This window comes from Rhea pennata, chromosome 1 (genome assembly GCF_028389875.1).
Source record: "Rhea pennata isolate bPtePen1 chromosome 1, bPtePen1.pri, whole genome shotgun sequence".
Lineage (NCBI taxonomy): Eukaryota > Metazoa > Chordata > Aves > Rheiformes > Rheidae > Rhea > Rhea pennata.
The window spans coordinates 201980251-202006714 of record NC_084663.1 but is presented as its reverse complement, the minus strand read 5'-3'; the positions used below and the strand labels follow the sequence as shown (position 1 = coordinate 202006714).

The window sequence follows — 26464 nt, the reverse complement described above, 5'->3', positions numbered from 1 at the left end:
GAAGATGTCTTGCATCCCTTCTATCATTACAACATAAACCAGAGGCTGAATAAGTGATGAATTAGGTCAACTTTGCAAATCTGGCAAGATCATAAATATTTGTTTTGGACAAATACAGGTAACATTCTAAATCACTGATTATTCTAAATGCGTGTAAAGCTATCCAAAATGCAGTCAGATAATTACAGAGTCACAAGACAATTTAGTTTTGAAGGAACCTCAATAGGTCATCTTGCCCATTCTCCTGGTCAAAGCAGATCTAACCCTGATCAGGTTGCTCAGGGCCTTGTCTGGACAAGTTTTGAACATCTCCAAGGCTTGAGACTATATAGCCTCTCTGGGTAGCCTGTGCCAGTGTTTGAGCATGCTCAGTGGGAAAATTAATTTTCTAATATCTAACTAGAATTTCCCTCGTTGTAAATGATTGAGACATTTGGTAGCTCATGTGCAGATTATTTTATGTCTTTTTGCCCATGAATGTAATCTCTTAGACTTAAAATATGAAAGTAAGGATTATTTATATGTCCAGGTTTGTCACTATACTATTTGCTCTTCAATATCTGAATGTAGTTCACAAGATCCATATAGGATTCATTATCGGTTGGCTGGTTTCCAGACCCAAGGAACCTGATATAATTCTGAGCTTTTGTAGAATGTCTATAGAATTTCATTTGAAAGCAAAGAATCTTCTTAAAATATACACTTACCTTTTTCATCTCAGACTTCTACTGTAGAAATGATTTTAAGTAGTGTTTAGTCAGTTATTTATATGTGTATATGAAATCAAAACTCTTCTATTTTTAGTCATAGCTACATAATGACACTCCTGTTAACTAAAGGAAATTCAGTATTTTCTCATGGATAAGGAGTTTTATCATTTTTAGCAAGGAAAGTAGAATTTCATCCTTGCTGTCCATATTACTAATAGCTACTCAGCTGTAGATTTCACTCAGAAGTTCCATCTTTAACTGCTACAAACCTTTTACTATTCTTTTGTCATTGGATTGATTCTTGGCTTGCAGACCAAGAATCAGTAGATTTCAGTAGAAATTTTTTACACCTGCAGTATTGTCAAACTGGACTGCCTGAAAGGCAAATCTTGATTATGATACGTGGTTATCATAATCCTGATTATGAGGTGTGGTTAAATTTTAAACTTTTCCCTTTACATTACATTCATCATCTGTGATTCTGACTAGAACATGGTTAATTGGATTATATTACCAACCAACTTAAAATCCCTCCTCTATGTGTAACTGATATCCAAGATGGACTTTGACAATAGACTTGTTTGTCTACAAGTTATTAATAATGTAATTCCAGAATATTGATTTCACTTATACACTGACTCTGGAAATCAATTGGCTAAAAGTAATTTAGAAACTTCTGGAAATTCTCATTTCTCATTTGGAAATTAACTGCCTGACAAAGAGATTCAGTTTTCTGGATATTGAATTTCTCAATTAAAAAAAGTTTGAATATACCAATGTCTCTTAAATAATGAACTAGATAAATGGTCAGTGAGGTGGACTGAAAATTGGCAGAACTATTGGGTTCAGAGGGTTGTGATCAGTGGTGTGAAGTCCATCTGGGGATGGTAGCAGTGTCCCCAGGGTTCAATACTGGGGCCAATAACCTAGACATCTTCCTTAATGACCTGAATGGTGGAACTGTGCGCCCTCTCAGCATGTTTGTAGACAACATAAAGCTGGGAGGAATGGCTATTCCAGCTGAGGGTTATGTTGGCATTCACAGGGACATCAACAGGATGGAGAAATTCTTCAAGAAGAACCTCATGAGGGTTAAAAAAGGAAAATGCCAGGTCCTGCACTTGGGAAGGAATAACTCCATATACCAAGACAGATTAGGGGATAACCATCTGGAAAAGCAGCTTTGCAAAGAAGGCCCTAGGGGTGATGGTGAACAACAATTGACCATGAGCCAGCAACATGCCCTTGTGGCAATGAAGGCCAACAGCTCCTGGGGTGCATTAGGCAGAGTGAAAAGAGACTGCAAGAGAGACATGGAGCTGTGGGAATGAGTCCAGTAATGGGCCACAAAAATAATTTAGGGACTGAAGCATCTCTCTTATGACTGTTCAGCCTGGAGAAGAGAAGGCACAAGGGGATGTTTTGCCTGAACATAAGAAAAAGCTTTCTTATGTTCCACTGGTTGAAACCTGGAGCAGGTTACCAGAGAGGTTATAGAGTGTCAATCCTTGGATGCTCAGGGTCATGCACAACTGGGCTTGACCCTTGACAACCTGCTGTAGATGACCCTAATGGGGCAGGGGGTTGGATTAGACAACCTCCAGAGGTCCCTTCTCACCTCATCCATCTTGTGATTGTATTAAATTTAATTAATATAATGTTATGACAATAGTTATTTTTTGTTGAAAGTGTTGTGTCTTTTTGATCTATTACTGTCTTCAACTTTTCATGTTCCTGGTTTCATTTCTAAGATTGTTAAAGGTGTTTACTTCTAGGACATGTGTTGTGTGTGCTGCTGGGTATGTCTTGTATGTATACATGTACACACACATGCATATATATAATACATACATATGTATTATATATATGCACATGTATGTTTTATTTATTTATGTGTGTATGTGTGTGTGTGTGCGCGCACGTGTGCGTGCATGCACCTGTGTGTGAGTATGTATTGCAATCACTGATCTGTGAGATTCAGATGTTTGAAAGGATTATATATGGTTAGCTGACTGCTTCCTTTTTAAACAATAATGGGGAATTACTGCCCCCGTGTGGTGGATTTTGTTCTTGCATATTCCTTTAAAATTTCAGATAGTTAATTTACTAAACTTTTTTGTCACATTTATTTTTAAAATTTTTGCATATTGATACAGACTCAAACAAATCTTTGGTTTACTTTGTACATGCAATTTACCTGAAACTTAGGTAATAGGTTTACCTTTTAACTAAACACCAGGAAGCAGCTTCTACTGTGCCAACCTTCAGGAAGTCATGCAAATAGAAGGGTCAGTTTATACTGCATATAAAATATAAACAACTGAAAACATTTTTTTTAAAACACTTTTTGTAATTGAAGTTTTTGTTTGTGATTTCCTACTGTTTGACCATGCAGTCACTGCATGCCTGAGAGATTTCACTGAGATGTTAGTTCCATCCATCATTTTTTTGTTTGTTTGTTTTTTGATGGAGTCTCCTGAGTTAAATGATGGTACCATAGACACATATCACTTAAAATGATATGTGCACTGACATATTCTGTGCAATATCATTGGCCTTACAAGTCTATAGTTCTTACATCTGTGTAACTAATTAAACCTTGTTGTACCTGATTTTGAGTTTTTTTCTGTCCAGTTTACCTGCCTTGAGCCATGTGGAGTCAAATAAAGGCATTGTGATGAGCAATCAGATTTTTTTTTTTTTTTTTTTTTTTTTTTTTTTTTTACTTTTTTAAGTAAGATTTCTGGAAAGCTGGTGCACCTAATGTAATTAGCCATGACCCTGATAAATGTACTGCATAAAGATAAGTAGGTTATACTATAATCATTACCCAATCAATACATCTATTTCCTAACTGGACTTATTAATTTAGCCCTTTGGCCATGGTATAATGAGTTTATGTTGGCAGGGACAAGGCACTGTTGTGGGAAATTATTGTTATTCCTATTCGTTGTTACTTAGGAAACAAATAAATGGAGGAACATAGAAATTTATTTGAGAAAATAAAAATGTTAGAATATTTGCTTTATTGGAAGTAGAATAATGTTTCATGTATTTATGTACCCAGTTGTGACATTTGTGGGAATGGACTTAGCAGAAAATAGACTTTAGTAGCAACGTAGTAGTGAGTTTTAGAGAGCCTACCAATAGAGAATATAATTCCCATAAACTGGAAGAAAACATGCGGTATTGTGGAAACTACATACGTTCCCAGGTTACATCAAATCCTTTCTTTGTTCTAGACAGAAAATATGCTTAGTTTGGATTACACTAAGAAAATAAAAAGTTGTTGAAGCTCAGTAATTAATGGTGAGTCATCAGTGCTTTCATTTCCTGTCATCCACATGCAGACACATACTGCCGTATGTTCTTTGGCATAGAAGCAAATCATGCACCTAAGTCTCTCCTGAGATGTCTGGTGGCCCAGTTGCTTCTGAGAGGTTGTTTGAATCTGTCTTTCATTTGGACAGCTGCTACTACTTCAGTTGCATGTGAACTATACTTAGTTTTTCTTCATAATTTTTAGGACTAGAAATTTACACTAGTTATTAAACCATGCCTTTACAGATTCCAGACATATTTCATTCTGGGCTCTAGAATCCTACTCACATAGCCCTGCAGAGACTTTGTCTTAATTCAACTCAGATTTTAACATTTCCTTTACATCCCTCTTATCCACCAAGTTACCTGAACTGAGAAATAGTATAGCTGAGATTGTGTTTGAAGACTAGTTTCCTAGGCTGTTTTCACATTTGCTATTAGACTAAATTTACTTTGGACAAACAACTAAAGGTTTGTATGGCAGAGAACAGCATGCATAAAGTTAATTTTCAGTCCCACTAGAAAGCTTAATTTAGATTGTCTGGGTACACAGGAAGGCAAATTAATTCTTTGTATAACGCCATTGAAGTCACTGTGATTGATTAATTCAACTTAGGGTCTGTGAAGTCTGGAATGGTAAGAGTACTCTAATGAATTTAATCATAATTTACCTTCCAGAAAGTTCAGGCTGTCTTTGCTATGGCCCTTAAATAAGATGGATCTCTACCACCATCTGTCTTCTTCTGGCATGCATGCTGTGGTCTCCAGGTAGACAGAGGGCATTACCTGTCACTTTGTGATGTTATTTATTGTTCATGGGAAACGCTTAGTATGACAAACTGTTGGCCAGCAGCTGCTGGCTACACTACTACAGCGCTATAAAATTTATAGACATTGAAAATGATGACTTGAAATACATTTATTTCAATAAAAAGGAGTTGAATTCCTGCCTAAACCAAGTATGTAAACCAATAAAGTTAAAAATAAATGGGTAGGTTTAATAATTTATGTTTCAAAAGAAGTGTAAGAATAACAGAAGGGATAAGCTTAACACAAACAGTTTACTGGAGAGGTATGCATATATCAACCATGCTGTGACCAAGATTGCTTGTAAATTGTTCAAGTCTTGTTTGATATAGTAAGGGCAGAGCTGGGACTATTTGTTCCAGAGCTAATGCAGTAGAACAACTGTAGGCCTTTGGCTTGGGTGCAGCTCACTGCACAGAATAAGCAGGAGAAATTCATGTATTTGAAGTAATTCTAGGTGAGCTTGACAACAACAGTATTTATAAAAAGTAATATTCATTTTTTTTAAAATCCTTACAGCTTTCCTCTCTCCAGTCCTTGAGCTCCTGAGGAAACTCTTGAAGACCACGACATCCAACTATCCTAAGAGATACTGTTAGGACACAAAGGTAGGGATACCTCACTGAGGTCAACACACTTCACATCTCCTTCACCATCTCCTTCAAATTTTAGCTAGTGACTAGAAATTTTACCCATGTGAAGAAGTGTCTTGGTACTTGGTTAATGCAACAATTGAATAATTCGAGGTTGAATGACCAGCTACCAAGTTAACTGGAACTGCTGGCTTTTATAATGTAAAGCCAGTGTGGTGGGAATTAATTTGTAAGAGATACAATAAATTATTTAAAATAAGAATTTGAGTCTTTACTAAAGTGTGTTGTTTGAAGCTGTGAAACCATCTACATAGAGAAGCACATTTGATATATATCTCTAAGTAATTCCTGTCTAGGCTATGCCTAGGCCAAAACACTGCGGTAGACCTCGTTGGTGACCTAATACAGTATATCCATTTTCTCAAGATATTCAGCTACAAATAGATTGGGTGAACATTGGGTCTCTGTGAAAACAAGTGCAGGCCACCAGCACCTTCTGCTTCGGGGTCTTGACACAGACTTTTATAATATGAATCATACTTCAGGTATAAACCTTGGCTTAAAGCAGAGACATTCATAGTTAATGTTTTGTGACAGTTGATGGGACTTACCTGACCAGTAGAGAGATATTTTGAAGGCATGATTTCCTGGAATATTTTAGACATTTAAAATTGTGCCCTATAATTTTCTATTTCTTTTCAGAGACTAGAAGAGGAGCCTAAATGATTTGCTGAGATATATAGATGTCTGTATTGTGGGTATCTAAAATAAAATCACCAGACATACAAAATTGGTGATAATAGGCAAACTTCAGATTGTAAAGGAACTGTAAGCTCTGTGGAAGCATTTTTATCTTTGTTTTCTCCCACTTTGTTACCCTGAGACCTTTTATAACTACCAGCTGTGTTTTTTCATCCAACCAGTGCTTGACTTTAATACTTTTGATGGTATTAAAAAGTCAACGGGCCTCCTTTAGAATCAGAGAGAAGTGTCTACTGAGGCAATACAGCTGTATCAGTAAGCTTGTTCTCAAATAAAGTACCATGAAAAGTTTAAGATCCATTAAAGAGGGAAGAAGCTCACAGCATTCTTAAATGATGCTGACGTTTCTTAAACAATCTTGCAGTTTCTGAATTAGAGCAAACAGTGACATCTGGGACAAATGTTTTCTTTTGAAAAATACACCAGCCGTTCTCAGGAGAAATTACAAATGCTTTACCGCGGCCATGAACAGCTCTACAAGATGATTTGATAGCTAACTGATACGTACCTTATTTTCTATTCAACAGAAAAACTCCTGTTTGTGATAGACGATATTTTAAAATACTTACGGCGTTCGTGATTTTTCTGCACTCAGAAGCGAGTATGTCATGAGCCAGCTCCAGAAGTCCAACTTATGATGAGGAGGTGAGGATGGAACACTCAGGCTACAAACTGGACAGGATCCATGAAAAGATCCATAGCAATGGCTTTTGCTATAAAGACTGAAAAATTGACTGATTTTTTTTTTTCTTTCGCAAAAAAAATTTCATGCAAATTTATGGGTTTTTTTCTCTGTTTCAGTGGATACCATTCAAGTTCTGCACATAGCTGTTCAGTCTTTCCTGAAAGCAAGAAGACACTCCCTTTGAGAAAGAGCTAGTTTTTCTCTTTTATCAGTTCCTCAGACTATTTCTTCAAGCATATTTGACAACAGAGAGAACAATATTAAGCATTTTATATCAGTTAGTATCATTCTGTCCTGGCATGAATGGGGAAGCTGAGGAAAAGAGAGTTTAAATAGCTAGACCAAGGTCATGAGCAAAACCATTTATTTTTTATAAAATCATTCACTAGTTGAAAGTGAGCAGGTTTCTCCTCCAGTCAGGAGTTTTGGAGTGATTATCCTTTGATGGCTCAGAGCTGACTCATCTGTTCTTTCCCTTCTGCTCCTGCCTGTTCACTTCACAGAAAAGCTTTATCTCAACTCAGACTGTCCTCTTAATAGGTTTTTCCTTTATTTCGTTTTATTTATTAATAATTTTAAATATCAGTTATTAGCTATCCTGTTTATTTACATTTGGTTCATGACAGTTTTAGAAATATAACTAAATATGACCAAAAAACTTTATTTGTGCTCTATAAAAGAAGGTATTAATTTTTGAAGTGGCAAACTGCTAAAGAAACCTTGTTTAAAACTTTGTGAAGTTGGCGTCAAGTCTCTGCAGCCAAGAGATGCCTCTAAATAGAAATGCCATACCTTTACAGAGCTTGTAACTCTTGCCAGGTTCTTGCTCCTTCTCAGCAGTGATGTGTGACACATGGACCTAAAGATGGTTTTTGAAATATGCCTGTTAGAAGCATCCATGACAGGACCACATTATGAAGCCTTTCCCATGTTGATAAAGGAGAAGCAAGATCATAGATGGGTATGAACCATGAAGTTTGGATAGAACTGTCCCAACTGGGGACAAGGGAGGATGGAAACTTTGAAACTCAGATTATATATATATTTTTGTAAGCCAGTATTGCTATAATATTCTGCTTTGTTTTGAAAAAGTTTATACCTTTACTTTTACAGATCACAATAGCTCATAAGGGCATTGTAAACATTAATTTTTTAGTGCTAGATTCCTTGCGATTTTGCCCACAGTAATTAGTCATTGCCCATGAGCAACCTCCGCTATTATCAACTGTGTGCAAATCTAACAGACTATACTCCTTGTTCATAAAGCACAATGAAATATCAAAGCAGTATAAAAGTGTTTATAGGCAAAACTGTACAAAGGTATTGCTATTAATATTAAAATGATTCATCTCCTAAGCTGTACTTGCATATTATACAACCTGACCTTTTCCAATTACTTTGATTGGAGGTCCATTGATTACATGAGCAAAGAGTAAATGTCAAGGAGGTGAAACACAGAATATTGAAAAGGTTAAAGCAAAGTAAGATCCTACTAAAATACAGTTGCCTGGACATAGAAAGTACTGCAAGGTCATACCACGTGATCACTCCTACACTGTCACATTAAAGATGGTGACAAGAACAGAAAGAGGAGTCTGTTGGATTTTTCAACAAGGAAAACAAAAAACACCAAACCAAGCGTTTTCAGCTATTCGGGATCATGTACACCAGAGAAGAGTAATGTATTATAACGATTTCTTATCCTTCTAAGATGGTGGAGTCTGGATGTCATTCCTCAGTCTCACCCTAACCTTTCTTTTTGTATGAGAACCTGAAGTGCAAGTATTTTTCCATATAGAAACTTTCTAATGTATGAGTTCTATTTTCCAAAGGCTAAATAAAAATTTAAGCAGGAACACGAGCATTTAAAAGTAAGAAATATTATTCACACTAGGAATTTTCTAGTGAAATTAAAAACATTAAATATTTACAGGAAAAAGAAGAAATTTTCAACATAAGGAAGATTTCTACTGTTCTGTGAATGAGCACCGTTACATGTTATGTGGTCTATAGTGTATTAATTACAATGTTCAGCTACAAATTTCAAGCTTGAGGGAAATCTGAGACAGGTAAATGCAAAATTTCATTGGACTGAACTGTGTTTTGGGACAGTATAGTCATGAGAACATGTTCTTGGTAAATTATTCGATGCAGCTGCTATAGCAAAAGTACTGCCAGGATCTAACTGTATATTGTAAACTTTACTTGAAAGACGTAATATTGAAAATATATGCTCACCACAATGTACTAAAGCATAGGATATGAAATTCTGTTTATCATAAAGCTCCTGGCTCATTAACAAGAATTTAGTTGCCAAGTCCACAGTTAGTTTTTCTCATGTTGGGGTAAATGCATTTAATAGATGTTTTCATTTATGTCTACCCACAGTTACACTAATAAAGAAAGAAAAAATGCAGTATTGTCTCAGACTTGAGAAGAAACTTTCCTATTCATCATCCCTGGGGGATGAGTTGGATACTTCCTGAGATGGGTAGGATCCTGTCCCTCTGAAGGACTAGCCTAGCTGGCTCTAGCTCTCACGAGCAGGTGCGTATTTCATGGCTCTGCAGTGTATTGCAGTGCTCATTTCTGCTAGCTGTGGGAGATTTCTCAACTTTTGTTATAGACGTCTGTAACAGAACTTCAATGACTTCTTTAAAGTAATTGGAGAGAAATGGTCACTTCTGACATATAAACTCACCTGGCCTACTTTAGTTGTCTGCCTTTAGGTGAAACAAAATCATGCCTCAAGTTCTTTCTATCCACTGAATATCAGCAAAGTCTAGATGAGCTCAGACATAGATGTCTTCACTGCTGGCATCTAAAATCAGATGAGCCTGTAGATCTTGCTTCTAAAATCACTGGGATTCACTGGCTTTGCCTAGCGGTGCTGGGGTGAAAATACAGCAGATTTTCACCTGAGATATCTGAATTTGTATGTGAAGCCCTATAGCTCTTATTTAGGACCTGTTTCTGTAAATCTGGAGAACCTTAAACTCATATTGCAGTATTGTTGTATAATATCCACAGTCCTCCATGATGGCTTCTTCCCGAAAGTGAGGCCTTTTTTGGTTTCATCGAGAACACTGTGAGAAATCCTTGTGCACAGCTTTGTTAGTTTGGGGATTTTCTTATTCCATTTTCTTCTATTTAGAATTTCTTAAGTCCTCCCATATTTTTAGTAAACTCCCTTAGTAAGAACGGAAGTGAATGGAGAGGGAGAATGGATTAGGGAAGACAGATCTAAGAGATGACTGATTCTATACACACTGTGATAACACAAGATTAAGAGCTATTCAGAAAAAAAATTGATAAAAGCCAATACTTTTTCACAGTAAGTCTCGTTTGGATGTTGAACCTGTTACTGCCACTACTAATTCAGAAACTCTGAATTCCTGAGCCTATGAATTGAACAAGATTTAAAGGAATAGTTAATTAAGTAGCAAGATTATGTTGTTATACTAATAATTCACAAAAAAAATCTGGAAATACTTCTTCATCAAAGCTAATGTGAATCTTTTGTTATTAGAAACCAACAGGAGAACTATGTAGGACACAAATTACCTGTTGCCTACTACAGGTTTCTTCAGACACATCAGACAAGATATTTGACCACGAGTCTAATCCAGTATACTAAGTTCTTTGTTCCTACTGTGAAACATTTTTATGTAGAAATGTTGCTAGAAAATTGAAATATTTTACCGTATTTGTCTTGCTGCTGCCTTTCAAGAGAGAGTAGCCAAAGTTTCCCAGTACTGAAGAACCAACATATTCATACAATGCATACAAGATATTCTGAGTCTGGTACATTTAATTTTTTATCAGAATAGAATATTTGGTATAGTGCTCATTTTAAATACTACATTGTTTGTCACACTACATTTGGCATTAGACCTCTTCAAATATATTTAACAAATTGTTCCATAAGTAATAACTACATATAAAATATCTTCATTGAATTAAAAAAATCCATATGTATTCATGAAATACAATATATACATTATGATCCTGTAGTTTCAAGGTAAGTCAAAATTTGGGCTTAAACAAATTCACAGTGTCCATTTTGCTTCTGTAATAAAAATCTTAACTTTAAAAGTGCCTGGATCTTAAACTGTGTTTACTTACCTTGAACGCCATTTCCTCATATGAAGTTTATAGAGATCTTTTACTATGATCTAGAACTAGACTATGTATCCAAATCTTAATGACCAAAAAGAAAGACTTTTTCCTACTGAAAGTGAGCTTTGAAGCTTTGACTGCCATTTTTACCTTGACATTCTGGCCAACAGATTTTCAAAAGAGCTTGTCAGAGGTGGAAAATTTGCACTGAGCAATACGATCTCTCATGCAGTCATTCACTAGAGCTGTCAGTGCTCGCTGCTTCAGAAAAGCAGGGCCAAAATATTTCAAGTGGAAACTCAAAATCAGTGGCCAATTCTAGCCTAGAGAGATAGGCGGAAGCCTGCTAAGGGTCCAAAGTTAGCTTCACTTTGACTTCCAATGTGAGATAACCCCCAACTGCCTTCATTTTCTTTGCTATGGCTGACACCAAAGGCAGAGCATTTCTGCTTTCTGTTAAGACTAACCAATAAGGTCATCTCAGAGTCTGCAGTATTCCCTGTTCATCATTATAGGAAATACTGCAGGTTATGAGGTAATGCATTTTAATAATCGAAGGCAACTTATTAAGTTGGCTATTCTGTAGCTCAAAGTCTTCCAGCTCAACAAACTGTGTTTTTCAATAGACGCTGTTTTAGTACCTTTGAAAAATCTCATTTTTTCTCCTCCCGCAGAGGAAGAGTCTTTAAAGGTTTCTAAACCCTGAGATCATTACGCCTGAGGCCCACAGTACACAGATTGTCCCATAACCTCCATTAGAGCTAATAGGCTAAGCGTAAGGCTGAGAAGTTCCCCAGAATCTCAATATCTTCTGGGAAGGCCGACCTCCATAGCAACTTAGACTGCACTCCAGGCAGGACAGAACCCCTCTCTTCTCCATGAATTTATATGTTTTCTGGTTTCAAAGACACTTTTAACACTCTTTTTTCCCCATGAAAATACACAATGATTTCACTAACGATTTTAAAAAGGACTATCAGCTAATTCAGCTAGAAGCTAAACACTTTAAAAAATAATCTTTTTACACTTCCAATCAAAAAGGGAGAGGTGGAAACACTCTGATACGTTCCACAATAAATAAGTTTCACAAAGCTAATTAAAAAAGCAATTACTGACAAGTAATTTTTAGCCTTGTTTCCTGAACATATAAGGTTTTTACAGGTGTGTTACACATGTTGAAGTTGCTGTGAAAAAAAATCAGAGCCCTTTCACTAATTTTAACCAAATTTAAAGAGGAGATCCCTAAAAAAATATGTGCTACGAAATTCAGCTAAGGAATTGAGATTTCTCAAAAAAAAGAAAAAAAAAGAAAGAAAAAGCCAAGAAATGCATTTCCATAGTATATTAGCTTTCATAGTCCCTACTGCTGTGGAACAACCTGTTTCCTTTTGCTAAGGACAGATTTGAACAAATTTCAACTACTTAAACATGTTTAACTGTGAAGAATCATCGTCTCAAATGAATGATATTGCTAGAATTCAGAGTAAGGGTTTGCATCTTATGATTTAGTTTCTTCCAACTTCAACAAAAATGTTAACAGATTTACATTCAAACCTCCCTGCACCTTGAGGGTTTTAATTCATATGATAAACCTGGACAAGTTTGGAATTCTTAAATAGATGAGCGCTTCAAGAATAAACTACATCTGGATTAAAGGAGTTTTCTTCAGGCCTCAGCAAGAGCTTTTAATATACTTGGTGAAAAATATTTCTTTCTTAATGCACTGCCTCCCAGAAGAACTTACGTATCTGACAGGATAGTTCAGCACTAACAGAGAGGTAAGTAGGGAAGAGTATAACACAGTGCTCTGAGTATCCAGCTACCTACCTTTCAAGGAAACATTCAAATAAGTTACTTCATTATCCTGTAGATTCTGAAGAAAGGCAGATTTATTTATTTATTTATTTATTTATTTTTTTGCTTGTTAGGAATGATTTCTTTGAAAAACTAAATAGATTTTGATACAAATATCTAAAAGCCTGGAATTTTCCTCTTCTGCTTCAAACAGAAATTTGCAAAAAATTATGCAGGAAAACTTTAGCTTTATGCTTTTAGTCTTCAATGACTGGGCTTATCAAGATTCCACTGGCATTCTGTAAGAGGTAAGCTGAATGTTAGAATGACCTAAAATTAACTCTTCTCCAGCAGGCAAAGAATAAATAAATACCTTTACTCAAGTGATATTTCCTCTCTACCACAGACACAGAGGATTTGCCACTGTGTTTTTTCCATAAAGAGCTGACATGATTTAATTTCTGAATCTGTTGTAGAAATGTGAGCTAGACTTGAGAAAAACAGAAATATGGCTTTAAGTGAATTGTTAATGTTTTGTTGCATTTTTAAAATGCAGGCTATCTCCTGCTTTCTTCTTCCTTAGAGTCAATTGACAGTTTTTCCCCAAGCTTCCTTATGAGCTCTGCCAGGTCCTCTGAATTTTGAGTTTTTTCCTCAAGGAGTTCGTAACGGAGACTTGAGATGTCCTGTTTAATTTCCTTCAGTTCACCTATAGGAGACATTAGGTCACACTGTTAAGGAACGAAGGAAAAAATAGCATATCTAGTCTCACAGTTATCACAGGTTATTTCTGTATGTCTTTGCTGAACCAGAAAAAGTGGGATTTTTTTTGTGACCTGTCAGTGAACGGTAGCTTATAGATTGGACTATGAAGGTGCAGTACAGGACACAGACAAGTTGGGAGAGATCGCACCAGTTCACCAAACTGCTACAAGAGAGGGTGAGTGGTGGACTGGCATACAGGAACCCATGGGTGCTAAGCCTCTCTGGCCAACAGCAAGGCCTCGTGCTGTTAGGAAGAGAGCTTTCCTCTGCTTTTCCTGCTGCACTCAGTGTCTCTCCAGCATTGGAGGGACGCAAACAGAAGAGAACATTTCTCTGTAGTGCATTCACCAGGGAACCATGAATGGTGCCAGCTCTACGTTTCCAGCTAATAAATCACACCAAAAAGAAGGCTGAAGTATGTGAACACTTCCCTTATAAACACACATCTCCACACAAGGGAGAACTCATTTGGGAGTGCCCCCGCAAAGCCCTCAAAAGCCAGAAAGACTGCATTAAATGCAGCCCCACTACAGGATACACATGAGCATTACTCAAAGGGGCAAACACTCTTGACATGTGGGCACCAGGCTGGTGATAACTTCTGGTGGGACAGCAGAGATCCGTAGCTACATCTCTTCTTTAATTTCAATCTCACATTAATTTTATATCTTGCATTGTGAAAATGTCAAGTATATTTATAAACAACTATTTTGAAAACATGTTTTCAGGTGGCATATGTACTCATTTTAAGTAGTTTGTTTTGATTCTCTCATTTAATATAAACACATAATTATCAACAAACTCACCTTCATTGACTTCATCGCTTTCTTTATCTATCTGAGCTTTCAGTACGTATCTTTTAATGAGACGCTTCATTATTTTCTGTGGAGAAGAAAGAAAAAAAGAAAGAAATTTTCTTAGCTGGACTTTCTAGTATTGTTATGAAATGTCAACATATGACCTCTGTAATCTCTTGCATTCAGACATTCCAGTCCAGCATTTGCCCAGGTAAAGGAGTATTTCATAAAAATCTCTGCTTTCATCGACACTAGATATTTAAACTTTATTATTGAAAAATACATATGTGTATGTTAAGCTAGAAAACTAAATATATCTTACTATGGTTAGCATTCAAAAGCTTTATTTAGACTACTACTGGAGTCTATGAGGATGATTAATATCAGCTGCACCTTGGATCTGCATGCAGGTGAAAACATCTAGTCTTTATTGTTATCAGAAGATGATAATGACCTTCATCAGCAGTGCTCATTACTAAATCTTTATGCAAACAGTTTATTTATCCAATAAGTTATTTTTTCCCAATATGATGCTTAGAGAAAATGAGACTCATGTTCTAAGAGTCATTTAGGCACCTTAGCTGGGACTTATCTGACCAAATACAGATAATTTATAATGTAAATATCCATATCTGAGGCAGTCACCTTAAACTGCCTTTATGGACACTTGAGAGCACAATTCATCTCAAACCTCTAAAACTGATCAAATAAATCACACCCTTTGAATGTCTACCCCTCTCCACTTATAAGGGGGACCTAGCCCAACCAGCTCAAGTGTAAATTTTTACCTTTATAGGAGAGTTGAATACTGCCCCTAATTCTGCCATTAGTTTAAATTGCTTCTACACGGAAAAAGACTCTAACTACCTTTGAGGCAGTTTCTCTGGTTTTAATAATTTCATATGGTGTAAACCATGACAACACAGTATTTTTTGTTTTTCACTACAAAATAGAAAATATACATAGGTTTATGTGTCTGCTTTTGTCTCCACAGTAACAGACCTGACCAGAAGTCCTTCTGAGGTGAATTATCTTAGATTAGTGATTCCAGAGCATCATTACAGCCATGTTTGCAAGGTCAATAGCTGTACTGTTTAGTCTAATAATCTGACAATGTTTCAAATACAAAGCCACACATCCTCATGTTTACGGGATAACTTTGCAATCTTAATATCTATCACTGCATCATAACATAACAGGCAAACTGCAAAAAGCCATTTTTTGGAATAAACCTGTACAGACACTATATTACGTAAGAGCGGTGCAGAGTATCCCGCCTAAGGAGGCAAACTTTTTCTATCCTATGGTTAAAAAAGATATTGATACTTAATTCCACGCTTTTTTCCACACCCTTTTGCAGGACTCAGATGGCCCTATTCTACCAAGCAGTTCTTGACGGTTCCTTCCCAACAGCTTTGTGGTACTATGAGAGAAAGGAAAGAAGCAGTTTCTTGGCCACAGTAGCTGGCCTTCCTGCAGGCTGTGTTGGATCTCTTTATGCCCTCACACATAACTTGCAGTCATTTGTGAATCAAAGAATAAGCAGAACGTACCAGTATTTCAAAGGACTGCAGGGAAACCAGGCTGCAAGCGAACTGTAATTTTGGGGTGTTGGAATATAGAAATGTGGCACACGCAGCTAAGCTGCCTTAGCCAATTCACTGGGAAAAGATTTTTCTTCCGTTTTTGGTTTTCTTAATTTGCATTGTGCAGTTGAGGACTGAGCCTATGAAAGTAAAATACTTTTTTGAACTCTTTAAAAAACGCTGCATTATATGGATGGCATTTAGGAAAGAATCAAGAAACAAACAAAAATATTGTACTGTAAATACTAAATCATTGCATATATTTTTGAAATACACAAGGTCTGTGCATTCATTCACAATTCATATTGTTTAACATAAATTCAAAACTGTCCTCATGCTGCCAGTCTGACCCATCAGCTGTACTACTTCTTTATTTTGTTTAAAAATAAGCTGATTTTTTACCTGATACTGTCTTGGAGGATTGTTTAAACTGTTTAAGTGGATTTCATCTGAGCTTCTTACACTTGACTGCTTCCTTTGACCAAGCTAAAACAGAAACATTATTTATAATAAGAAATAAATACAGGAATCATACATTTAAATTACTTCATGCAAATATTTCAAATACGATAGAATATTAACATATTTTTTTTGAAGTGTTCAATTATTGTTCTGAAGTTTTCACAGAGTCACAGAACCACTGTATGGTTGAGGTTGGAAGGGACCTCTGGAGATCATCTAGTCCAACCCCCCTGCTCAAGAAGGGTCTTATACTTTGGTACCCTTGCAGTCAGAATTTCATCGCACAAATTCAAATTAACTCCTTCAGACTGCGTTATAGGAAAGTCAGGAAGCAGGCAGCTTTCTCGCTCTGCACAGCACCCACTGCTGCCTCAGTCCACGCCCAGAGGAGCAAGAGGAAGCCCCACCTCACCTTGTGGTTGTGCTGTGTCACCATGCACGGGCTGGTGCAGCTGCAGGAGATGGGGTCAGCACAGGGAGTGCGAGAAACCCAGGAAGGGAAGAAATGATGGCAAAATTGTCTCTTCATTTTTAACACTTCCTTGTAATGAAGGTAACCTCCCCTATCACAAAATACATGAGCTTGCTTCTCCTGTCACTTGCACTAAGGTTAGTCAACTAAGGTTGTCCGAAGGTTAGCGCAGTTCATGTCAGCAACCACCAGATCATCAGTGGATATTTTTGAACAGCATTCTCTTTACTACCCATGGTGAAAGGAAGAGACATCACTCCAAGATGGAGCACAGTGTGTGTACCAGCCCGGACACATTACTAATTTATGGCATTGCGAAGGACCACATTACAGAATGATGGACTGAAACTCAACAGCAATGATTTTGACCTCAGTAAGAGTCAATAGCAACTGCCAAAAAGAAGTGGATCATATGAGTTTTGACAGATATGGGGTCAGTTCCATGCATAACATTACAAGAAATTAAAAAAAATATATGATTAATAATATATCATGATTGACCTGGATGATGAGTAAGTGGGACTGCCATCAAAAAGTCAGTTCTCTGCGATTTGACATGTCACAATAAAATTATTATTATTTAAAAAAAAAGGCTATGATTGCAATGTCTCAGATCCTGTGGGATCATCTTGTACTTCTAGTGAGGTTTTCTCTATTGGTTATCCTTGTATTTTATGGTATTGAGCACTTAGAGCTAAGCAAACTAGAGTGCTCAGGAGCTTGGCAGGTAATAGGAGGGATACACAGCAGTATGGTTGGGTGGACAGGAAAGCAAAGGATGGTGAGGTACTCCAGCTGCATAGCCGTGGCATGATGCGGGAGCAGGCGCTGCAACGCCCGCTACCAACAACAGCTGCAGCTTCCCCGCAGCCATCCCTCCTACGACTCCAACCACAACATCCTCCCAACGTGTAACGGGAGTTTGCCTGCAGCTGAGCTTTGAGAAGAAACGGAAATAGGAATGTGGAGTATATGATAAATACACACCTCATGTCAGCTGGAAAACGATAAAAATAAATGGCTCCGTAGACGGCTTTATTAGAGCTTAGTTCTAATTCCCATTACATGTACTAACACAAGCCAAAGCTAAAATAGCAGATTTGGGAGTTGTATAGGTACAAAAATGCTGAATGAGCCATCAGATGCACTCACTTAATCAGCAACGAGGACATAATTAAAATTCTCAATTCTCCTAGGTCCTGTGGAGAGTTTTCATTAGAAGTTTTCTGATTTTCTAGAATTCCAGTGACTTTATTTGAAAATGGTTTACTTTTATGGTAAAGCAAATTAAGATGAATAAATAGTTTTCATAAATCTCCAAAAAGGGAGCAATTTAAATATTATTTAAATTCTGGTTAGTAATTGTACTTTGATTGTCTTTCCTGAAGAAAGGGTTATTCTTATTGGTGAAATATATTAAATTTTATTTAATGTAAAATTCATATTGAATTTGGAAATTTTTTGTTCATTAGAAAAGATTTACAACTTCTATATAAACACACTTTTAAATTATGTATCTATTCGTAATACATTTACTTGAAATATACAAAAATAATGACTGAAGATATATACTACATGATTGATATTTATCCCTGACATATTCAGCTGAATTTGTACTGACATTGAATTAAGGATATATAAAAAGAGAGTTATCTATTGTTGCTTTTTATTGCTTGAATAAAACTACCTTAAACATTTTGAACATTTGGAAAATATAATTTATTTAAGTATGCTTTCTAATCTATGTTTCTGATTTATTTTTAAAAAGTAGTGGGTAGTGAGTTTACATGACTGTGTAATCACTAAATCTTTCAGGATTTCAGAATTAATAAATACCATTCTCTTGGGCCTCCTGTTTTTTTTTTCAGCTCCTAGTGTCTTAAGTGTGAAGGAACTATTTTTGGAAATAATATGGTAGAATGAAAAGTATGCTTCTTCTGCAGACGCAGAGGAAAGTCTTCCTGATCAAAGCTGCTCCAGGACATAAGCACTGACTTCAGCAGCACAGCCAGTGATCCAGCTGTTCTGGAGCTCTAACTTTCTTTGCAATAGTGATACTATTCAACAATGTTACTTATCACTTTACACGTAATCTCCAAATGCAAGTGCAATCTGTAATATTGGCTACCAGTTTCAATTTTATTTTAAATTGGATCATTTTAAACGTTTAAATTTAATTAAAACATCTAATTTAAATAATAATCTTGATTTTTACTTGAAATAGCACAATCAATGATTTTTGGTGAAATGAGTAAAATGAGAAATTGTAAACTGCTAAAAGCAAAGACATACTGTAACATCCTCATTTTACCCTTGATGCTTCAGAAGTCTGCATTTTTGGGGGATGAACAATGTACTTTTAATTAACTAAGAGGACTGCAATTTGAGAGTAGGCAGGAAAATACGAAGTGTGTAACATCATTAAATCTACCTATATATAACTATAAAAGGAGAGATCATTTATTGGCCAGTACTGAACGACCACTTGGTGGCAGAGATTGCCAAGATTTCATTATAACTTTGTTTCTATACAAAATTTGTAAATTCTCTTTAAGCTTCATGTCTATGGCTTCTCCTCTCCAGGAAACTACAGGAGTAAACTAAGTTTGCCATATTAATAGCCAAAATAGTATTCAGTAATATCTACTGAAAATCAGCACACAAGAAACTGAAAGGAAAAAAGATAATTTAAATACTCCAGTGATCTTCTCCAGGAGTACTGTGAGAAAGGAGAAATACAGTATGCATGGGCCATTCCTCTTAGAAAAAAACTTTCTTGTTCCAACTTGCTTCTGTTAGGTCAGTTTCTAATATTAATTGAAAATCAATGCAACACTTAGAATAGTCATCTGTAATTACTGTAGCTGTTTTGCGTTGCACTTTGTTAATGTTTTAAATCCAATTGCCAGAGACAGCTGATGACCTGAAATGCCAGTAAATTGTATGGACTTAGACAAGTGTAGATTCCCAGAAAATGACTCAGTTTGAACTCCCAGAACCAGAGCTCATTTGTGAAAATTTCAGCTTCTGTGTTGTATATTAGGTAAATGAAAATAACAATTTTTGTATTGTTCAAGTGAAAGTTTAGAGCGATGGTTTGAGTGAGTGATTTTTAATAATTAATTGTTCTGTAATTTTTTTGAATGGCCATGTTTCAAGAAAATAGCTTCTATAGGATATCTGCCACTGCTGATTTTTAGCATTGACAAAGCCACCAAATCATGAGTCTGATCCTGATAGATTTTATCTGATCTTCACACAGGTCATTTTGCTTGCAGCAGCTCTTCCCTTGAGTATGGCCGGCTCAGAAGTCACAGTAGGATCAATCACTGCGGTGAGTCCAAAGTGAAAAAAAACAGGAAGCCTGATGATGTCTTTGAGAAGATGCTCTGAAAGCCCCACAACAGCAATAACAGATCAAAATGTGGTGCAAAAACATTTTAGTTGTTTTTTAGAAGTGCAAAGGATTGTACCTAACGGATTCTGGTAAAGTCAACTCCACAGCAGGTGGCACTCCAAAAGCTAAGAAAAAATATAATCATCTGGCAGTATCAGTCCTTCTACTGCAAAAGCTGAGAAATGAATGATTAAGTCCAGCTGCTTTTTGGTTTTTCAATGTAAGATTTCCTTTCCAAAAAAATTTACTTGAAATTTTGTAGCTACTTTGGCTTGGGAAGTATGCTTTGACTTGGCTGGGAAGTAAGCACATTTCATTTAATGTTTGATATTCCAGAATCTGCAGCTGGCAGAAAGCATTAATATCAAAGACTAAAAAGGAACTAAAAACTAATTCAGGATTAGAAAAAAATCTGATGAACCATAGTTGCATTCTCACAGCAGTCCTTCAGAGATGCTCCTTTAGAACTAGACATAAACCTTACTTAGGGTTCCATCTAGAATTGGTAATTATTTCAATTTGCGTCTTTTAGCCACCTGAATTCCTAGGTATGAATGTGATCTGCGAGAGGAAAGATAAAAACCCTGCATCTTTCTTTAGGGTGCAAGAATGGGATGTCAAGAACACCTAAGTTATGTAGGAACATAAGTTTTATTAAAACTACTCATTAATAGTTAGGTTCTAGCTTACTTATACACTTCAGAAACTTATAAACAAAATGAATAAGAAAAAGTCCACCAATTTGCCACTTCTCACCATCACCTAGTTTGAAGTTTATATATATCTCCTTAAAGTAATAACTTTTCAGTGATATCCTTGTTACCCACTGAAGTTGTAAAATCAATTTACACCAAGCAGCTTTAAAAATGTTTTGCAAATGTTGGAGTCACTAAAAATTCAAACAAATGTATTATCACCTCAGATAGATATTAACTACATTATTAGGATGCGATTTTCCAAATAAAATGAAGTGAGATCTGTGAAATGCTAAAAAAATTACTAGTGTACAAGAGACATCTGAAGCCAATAAAAAGCTTGATTTTAGTGACAGTATTTGTAGTGTTTGTGTTTGTTTTTTATAATCTATTATGTATTTAGCCAGAGACAGAAGCTTGTAACACGCACAGACTTTAACTTTTTCTCATATAGCTAGATTTTTTTTTCTGCTAGGATTGCAACTATTTTTTTTTCTCTTTTGGTGTTCAACCAGTAATATTAACATGCAATATGAATAAGGACAGGGAAGGCCAAAGAGCAGGAATGCAGAAAAAAAAAAAGGAAAGGAAAAATAACAGTGAAATGGAAGGAGGAGAGCTAAACAGAGGATAGATGGCAGAGAAGGGACAATCCTGACTACATCTGTCATGAAAAACTGTTCTTCGCATCTTCCCATCCTGTTCAACTTTTTCATCAATGACCTGGATGAGGGGACGGAGTACCTCCTCAGCAAGTTTGCCAATGTTACCAAGCTGGGAGGAGTGGCTGACACACCTGCGGGCTGTGCTGCCATTCACAGAGACCTGGACAGGCTGGAGAGCTGGGCAGAGAGGAACCTAATGAGGTTCAAGAAGAGCAAGTGCGGAGTCCTGCACCTAGGGAAAAATAACCCTAGGCACCAGTACAAGCTGGGGGCTGACCTGCTGGAGAGCAGCTCTGCAGAGAAAGACCTGGAAGTGCTGGTGGATGACAAGTTGACCATGAGCCAGCAATGTGCCCTTGTGGCCAGGAAGGCCAATGGTCTCCTGGGGTGCACTGGGAAGAGTGTTGCCAGCAGGCCGAGGGAGGTGATCCTGCCCCTCTGCTCAGCCCTCATCTTGAGTCCTGTGTCCAGTTCTGGGCTTCCCAGGACAGGAGAGACACGGAGCTACTGGAGAGAGTCCAGCGGAGGGCTACGAAGGTGATCAGAGGGCTGGAGCACCTGCCCTGTGAGGAACGGCTGCGAGAGCTGGGCCTCTTCAGCCTGGGGAAGAGAAGACTGAGGGGAGATCTTATCAATGTGTACAAGTACCCGAAGGGAGGGTGTCAAGGGGATGGGGACAAACTCTTTTCAGTTGTCCCATGTGACAGGACAAGAAGCAATGGGCAGAAATTGAAGCACAGGAAGTTCCGCCTGACCGTGAGGGGGAATTTCTTCCCTGTGAGAGTGACGGAGCACTGGCACAGGTTGCCCAGAGAGGTTGTGGAGTCTCCTTCTGTGGAGATCCTCAAGGCCCGCCTGGATGCAACCCTGTCTAACATGCTCTAGGTGCCCCTGCTGAGCAGGGAGGTTGGACTAGACAATCTCCAGAGGTCCCTTCCGACCTTACTGATTCTATGATTCTATGATTTGTAACAAAGAGCTGACACAAGCACCTAATTTCTTTACTGGTCCTCAGTCAAATGACTAGAGCAAATGACAGACTCAAGGATTAGTCTACTATCTAGTTTAACAACTATCCACTCAAAAAAAAAAAAAAAAAAAAAAAAAAAAATCCAGAAAGGCCACATTTGATTCTACCATCTGTATTTTTTTTTTAACAAACCTGTCTTTTTTTTTCCTGTGAATGTTATGTTACCATACGCTCAATTGCCTACTGTTTTACATTCTTCCTTTACGTGTTACAGTGCCAGTCTGCACACTTCTAATATCACCTAACGTGATGTGCTATGCCCTATATTCTCACAAAGTAATTAATTTAATTTATACCAAGACACTGCAAGGAAAAGACACTGACTATAAACTCTTTTCATAAGCCTATCAGATATAGTAATGAATCAACTCAAGTACATGACTATACTTATCATGTAAATAAAACAGATTACAGAATGCTGCATTCTTAGTGAAAGCAGAGACAACCTACAAAAGGGCAACTTAGAGACATTGCCCAGGCACATAGGGATAGTGTTAGCAAAGCCAAAACTCACCTAATGCTGACATTTACAAGATATGATGGCAATAAGAACCTCTACTGCTATATTAGTAGCAAGTGGCCAAACAAGGAAAATACAGGCCAACTGCTGAACAGGGCAGGTAATGCACTGACAGGGGACAGGTATGGCTGAGGTACTCAATGCCTTTTCTGCCTCAGTCTTCAGCAACAAAATCTCCTAGGACTCTGCATAGCAAAGAGGCTGAGGGAGGAGGAGAACAACCAGCAGCGGATGAGGTTTGAATCAGGGATTGCTTGAGAGGACTTGACCAATGCAAATCCAAGGGACACAGTGCGCTGCATTTAAGGGGCTGAGAGGACTGGCTGATGTGTTTGCAAGGCTGCTCTCTATCATCTTTGAAAGATCATGCAGACTGGGAGCCAATAGCTGGAGAATGATGACTCTCAGTATCATCCTCCAAAAAAGGCCCAAATGATGATCTGGGCAACTACAGGCTGCTCAACCTCACTTTGGTACCTTGGAAAATAATGAAGTGAGTCCTCTTAGAGCACGTTTCTGGGCACATAGAGAAGAAGGTGGCTGGCAACAGTCAGCATGGATTTACCAAGGATAATTCTGCTTGATCATCCTGATTGCCTTTGAAAAAATGACTGCATCGGTCATTTATCTTGATATAGCAGGGCTTTTAACATTTTCTTCTCACGATATTCATGTATCTATATTAGGAGGTTACAGTCTAGATGGGTGGATAACCATACGGGTAACATACTGGATGGATGGTTGGGCTCAGAGGGTAGTGGTTAATGGGTCATCTCTACCTGGAGGCTGGTAACAAAACGAATAGCACCGAGATGGCTGGGGCTGAAGTGCTTGACCTGTGAGAAGAGGCTGGGAGAGCTGGGCTTGTTCAACAACCAGCAGTAGAGGAGGCTTTGGGGGAAGTGACACCAGCCCCCAGTGCCTACAGGGAGGTCACTGAGGAGCTGGTGCCAGGCTCTTCACAGCAGTGCATAGTAGGACAAAAGACCCCAGGTATAAATCGAAATACGAGAAGTGAGACAGGATATCAGGCAAAAAATTTCTCTATGAGGACAGTCCAGCAGTGGCACAAGTTGACCAGAGAGCTGCGCAGTCTCTGTCTTTGGAGGTTTTCAAGAACCAACCAGAAAAAAGCCTTGAGCAACCCGGTCAGACTTCATAGCCGACTCTGCTGTGAGGAGGAGGTTGGACTAGAGACCTCAGAGCTCTCTTCTAACCTCATTTATTCTGTGATAAGGAGGAAGAACTCTAAATTTAGAACAGTATTTTTGAACTTAAGTGATTGTAAGTTTAAAAAAGTGTTTACATTAGAAAACAAAGAATTTCAGTTTGTTTCTACTGACTGACTTCAGAAGTATCACTTTGGACTAAGTAGATGGGAAATTCATCAGAAAAGAGGTCAGCACCAACAATGAAAAATGAAAATTGTTTTTTAATCTTTTAAAATCAGCACACACACTATAAAGTTACCTTGTTCATCTCTGCATCTTCCTGAAAACTTTTCTTTTGGCACAGAAATGGTTTAGAGATCCATTTTTTGATTCTCAGTAAGAGATACAGCAAAGATTTTGGGCTTGGCACTAAGTTGAAGGGTACTGGAAGAGTCCTCCCTTCTTCGAAGTAAGAAAACCAAAGTTTAGCCCTTGCAAATTTCCACTCTACATCAGCATCATCCTGCAAAACCAAAACATTGCTATTTAATACAATGTTAATACCATCTTGTCTATTGAAGAAGCTGCAGGCAAATTTTATGTGTGTTTTGAATGCAGTTGGTTGAAGTTACTCTTAAAGGGATCAAGAGCTTGTTTATAATCTAGGAAAACCAAACTTCAGTGAATGGAACTTTTTTATTAATCCATACAAAGTATTGTAATTACAGTAGAACAAAGTGGATTTGAATTAAACATCTCTTACTCCAGAGTGAGTGTTATTAGTCTGCAATATAGGATCGCAAAGGTAGACTTTTTGTTTGGTGCTCTTTGTAGGCAGACTGATAAAAGTATACAATTCAATGCCTGATTTAAAGCTTGATGACAACACTCAAATTCATCCTCCAGCACTTCTTTGACTACTTACTTGCTTTCAACACTGTCTTGTTCAGTAAAGAATATGGAACAATTCTTTGTTAACATAACAAAAATGTAAACATTTCTTTGAGACTACAAGCTCTGGTTTCTTACCTTTTTGTCTCTTCTGTCTCAGTTCACTTCCTCCATTATCTTTTTTATGAAGATATAGCATCAGAATTTTAAATAAAGAATTTTGGTCTAATACTTTAAATATGAATTTTAAAAATAAGATAATCAGATGATTCTTACCTAATTCTTTTCACTTGCTGAAATATATGATTAAACCAGGCATACTGTCATCACCATGCTTTATCTTGAGCATTTATGAGAGCCAAAACACTGATTTTATTCCTCCTTTTAAAGCTCAAGAGGTTTTTCTGCAGAAAGGTCAGGCTCAGGGACATGGCTCAATATTACTGTAACTGTTTTTAGAATCTGTTTGTATTCAGTCACTAGATTTTTTGGCTAATCGCCTGTTTTTTAGAGCTCTGAACCTGATTGGTTGTTCTGTGGTCAGGTCAGAAGAATTCGAATCTCCTTGGAGAACATGCTGCTCTTGCTCAAGCTGGACAACACTGTAGTCCGAAACCAGAGCACAGGAGCTGGGATCAGAGCAGTGTCACACAACCAGAAACCTGATTCTGCTGCAGTATGGCAAGAGTATATCCTAGGAAACATTGGGATGGCCTGAGGTTCTGGACATCAGCTTCCCTCTTCTCTAAACTGATATGATTTAGCTTTTTTTTCCCTCAAGCATACAAAATTTCATGCTGATTACTTTGTCAGATGATAAAGTTTTATTCGCTATAAAGGATCAAAGTAACGGTTCTTTAATTGAAAAAAAAAAAAGAAAACAGCATGTTTAAGATCTGCTTACAAGGTCAAAGCAGAGGAACAAGACCATCCTTGCAGCGAGAGGGACACTATTCAAATAATAACTACAAACGAGGAAAGATTCAGCACATCCGTGTTGGGAACATAATGTAGTTCCACAGAAGTCTCTTAGTCCAGTCTAATTCTTACTATTGCAAGCTTGTGAAGCTAAGTTTCCATTTACTTTACTACTACAGAGCTTAGTGGTAGTTCCAGCTAGTTTTTGTATTTTATAATAAAAATAGATAGTGGGATTAGTATTTTTTGCTAATCTACCCCAAAAGTCTGTGTTATTTTTCTCAAAAAGCATATTCTTAAGATGACAATAAAAAAGATTTTTCC

The 26464-nt window shown here is 37.2% G+C and overlaps 1 protein-coding gene across 1 annotated transcript in view; it reads right to left on the bottom strand.

Annotated features, from left to right (window-relative positions):
* Positions 1 to 12901: 12901 nt before the first annotated feature.
* Positions 12902 to 26464, bottom strand: part of TRPC6 (transient receptor potential cation channel subfamily C member 6) — a 105098-nt gene continuing 91535 nt past the window's right edge. The window contains exons 9-12 of the mRNA XM_062567292.1: positions 24651 to 24854; positions 16342 to 16425; positions 14363 to 14438; positions 12902 to 13500 (exon numbers count right to left, since the gene is read on the bottom strand). Of these exons, the coding sequence (XP_062423276.1) occupies positions 13349 to 13500; positions 14363 to 14438; positions 16342 to 16425; positions 24651 to 24854 (516 nt within the window). The 3' untranslated portion in view covers positions 12902 to 13348. The remainder of the gene's footprint in view (positions 13501 to 14362; positions 14439 to 16341; positions 16426 to 24650; positions 24855 to 26464) is intronic.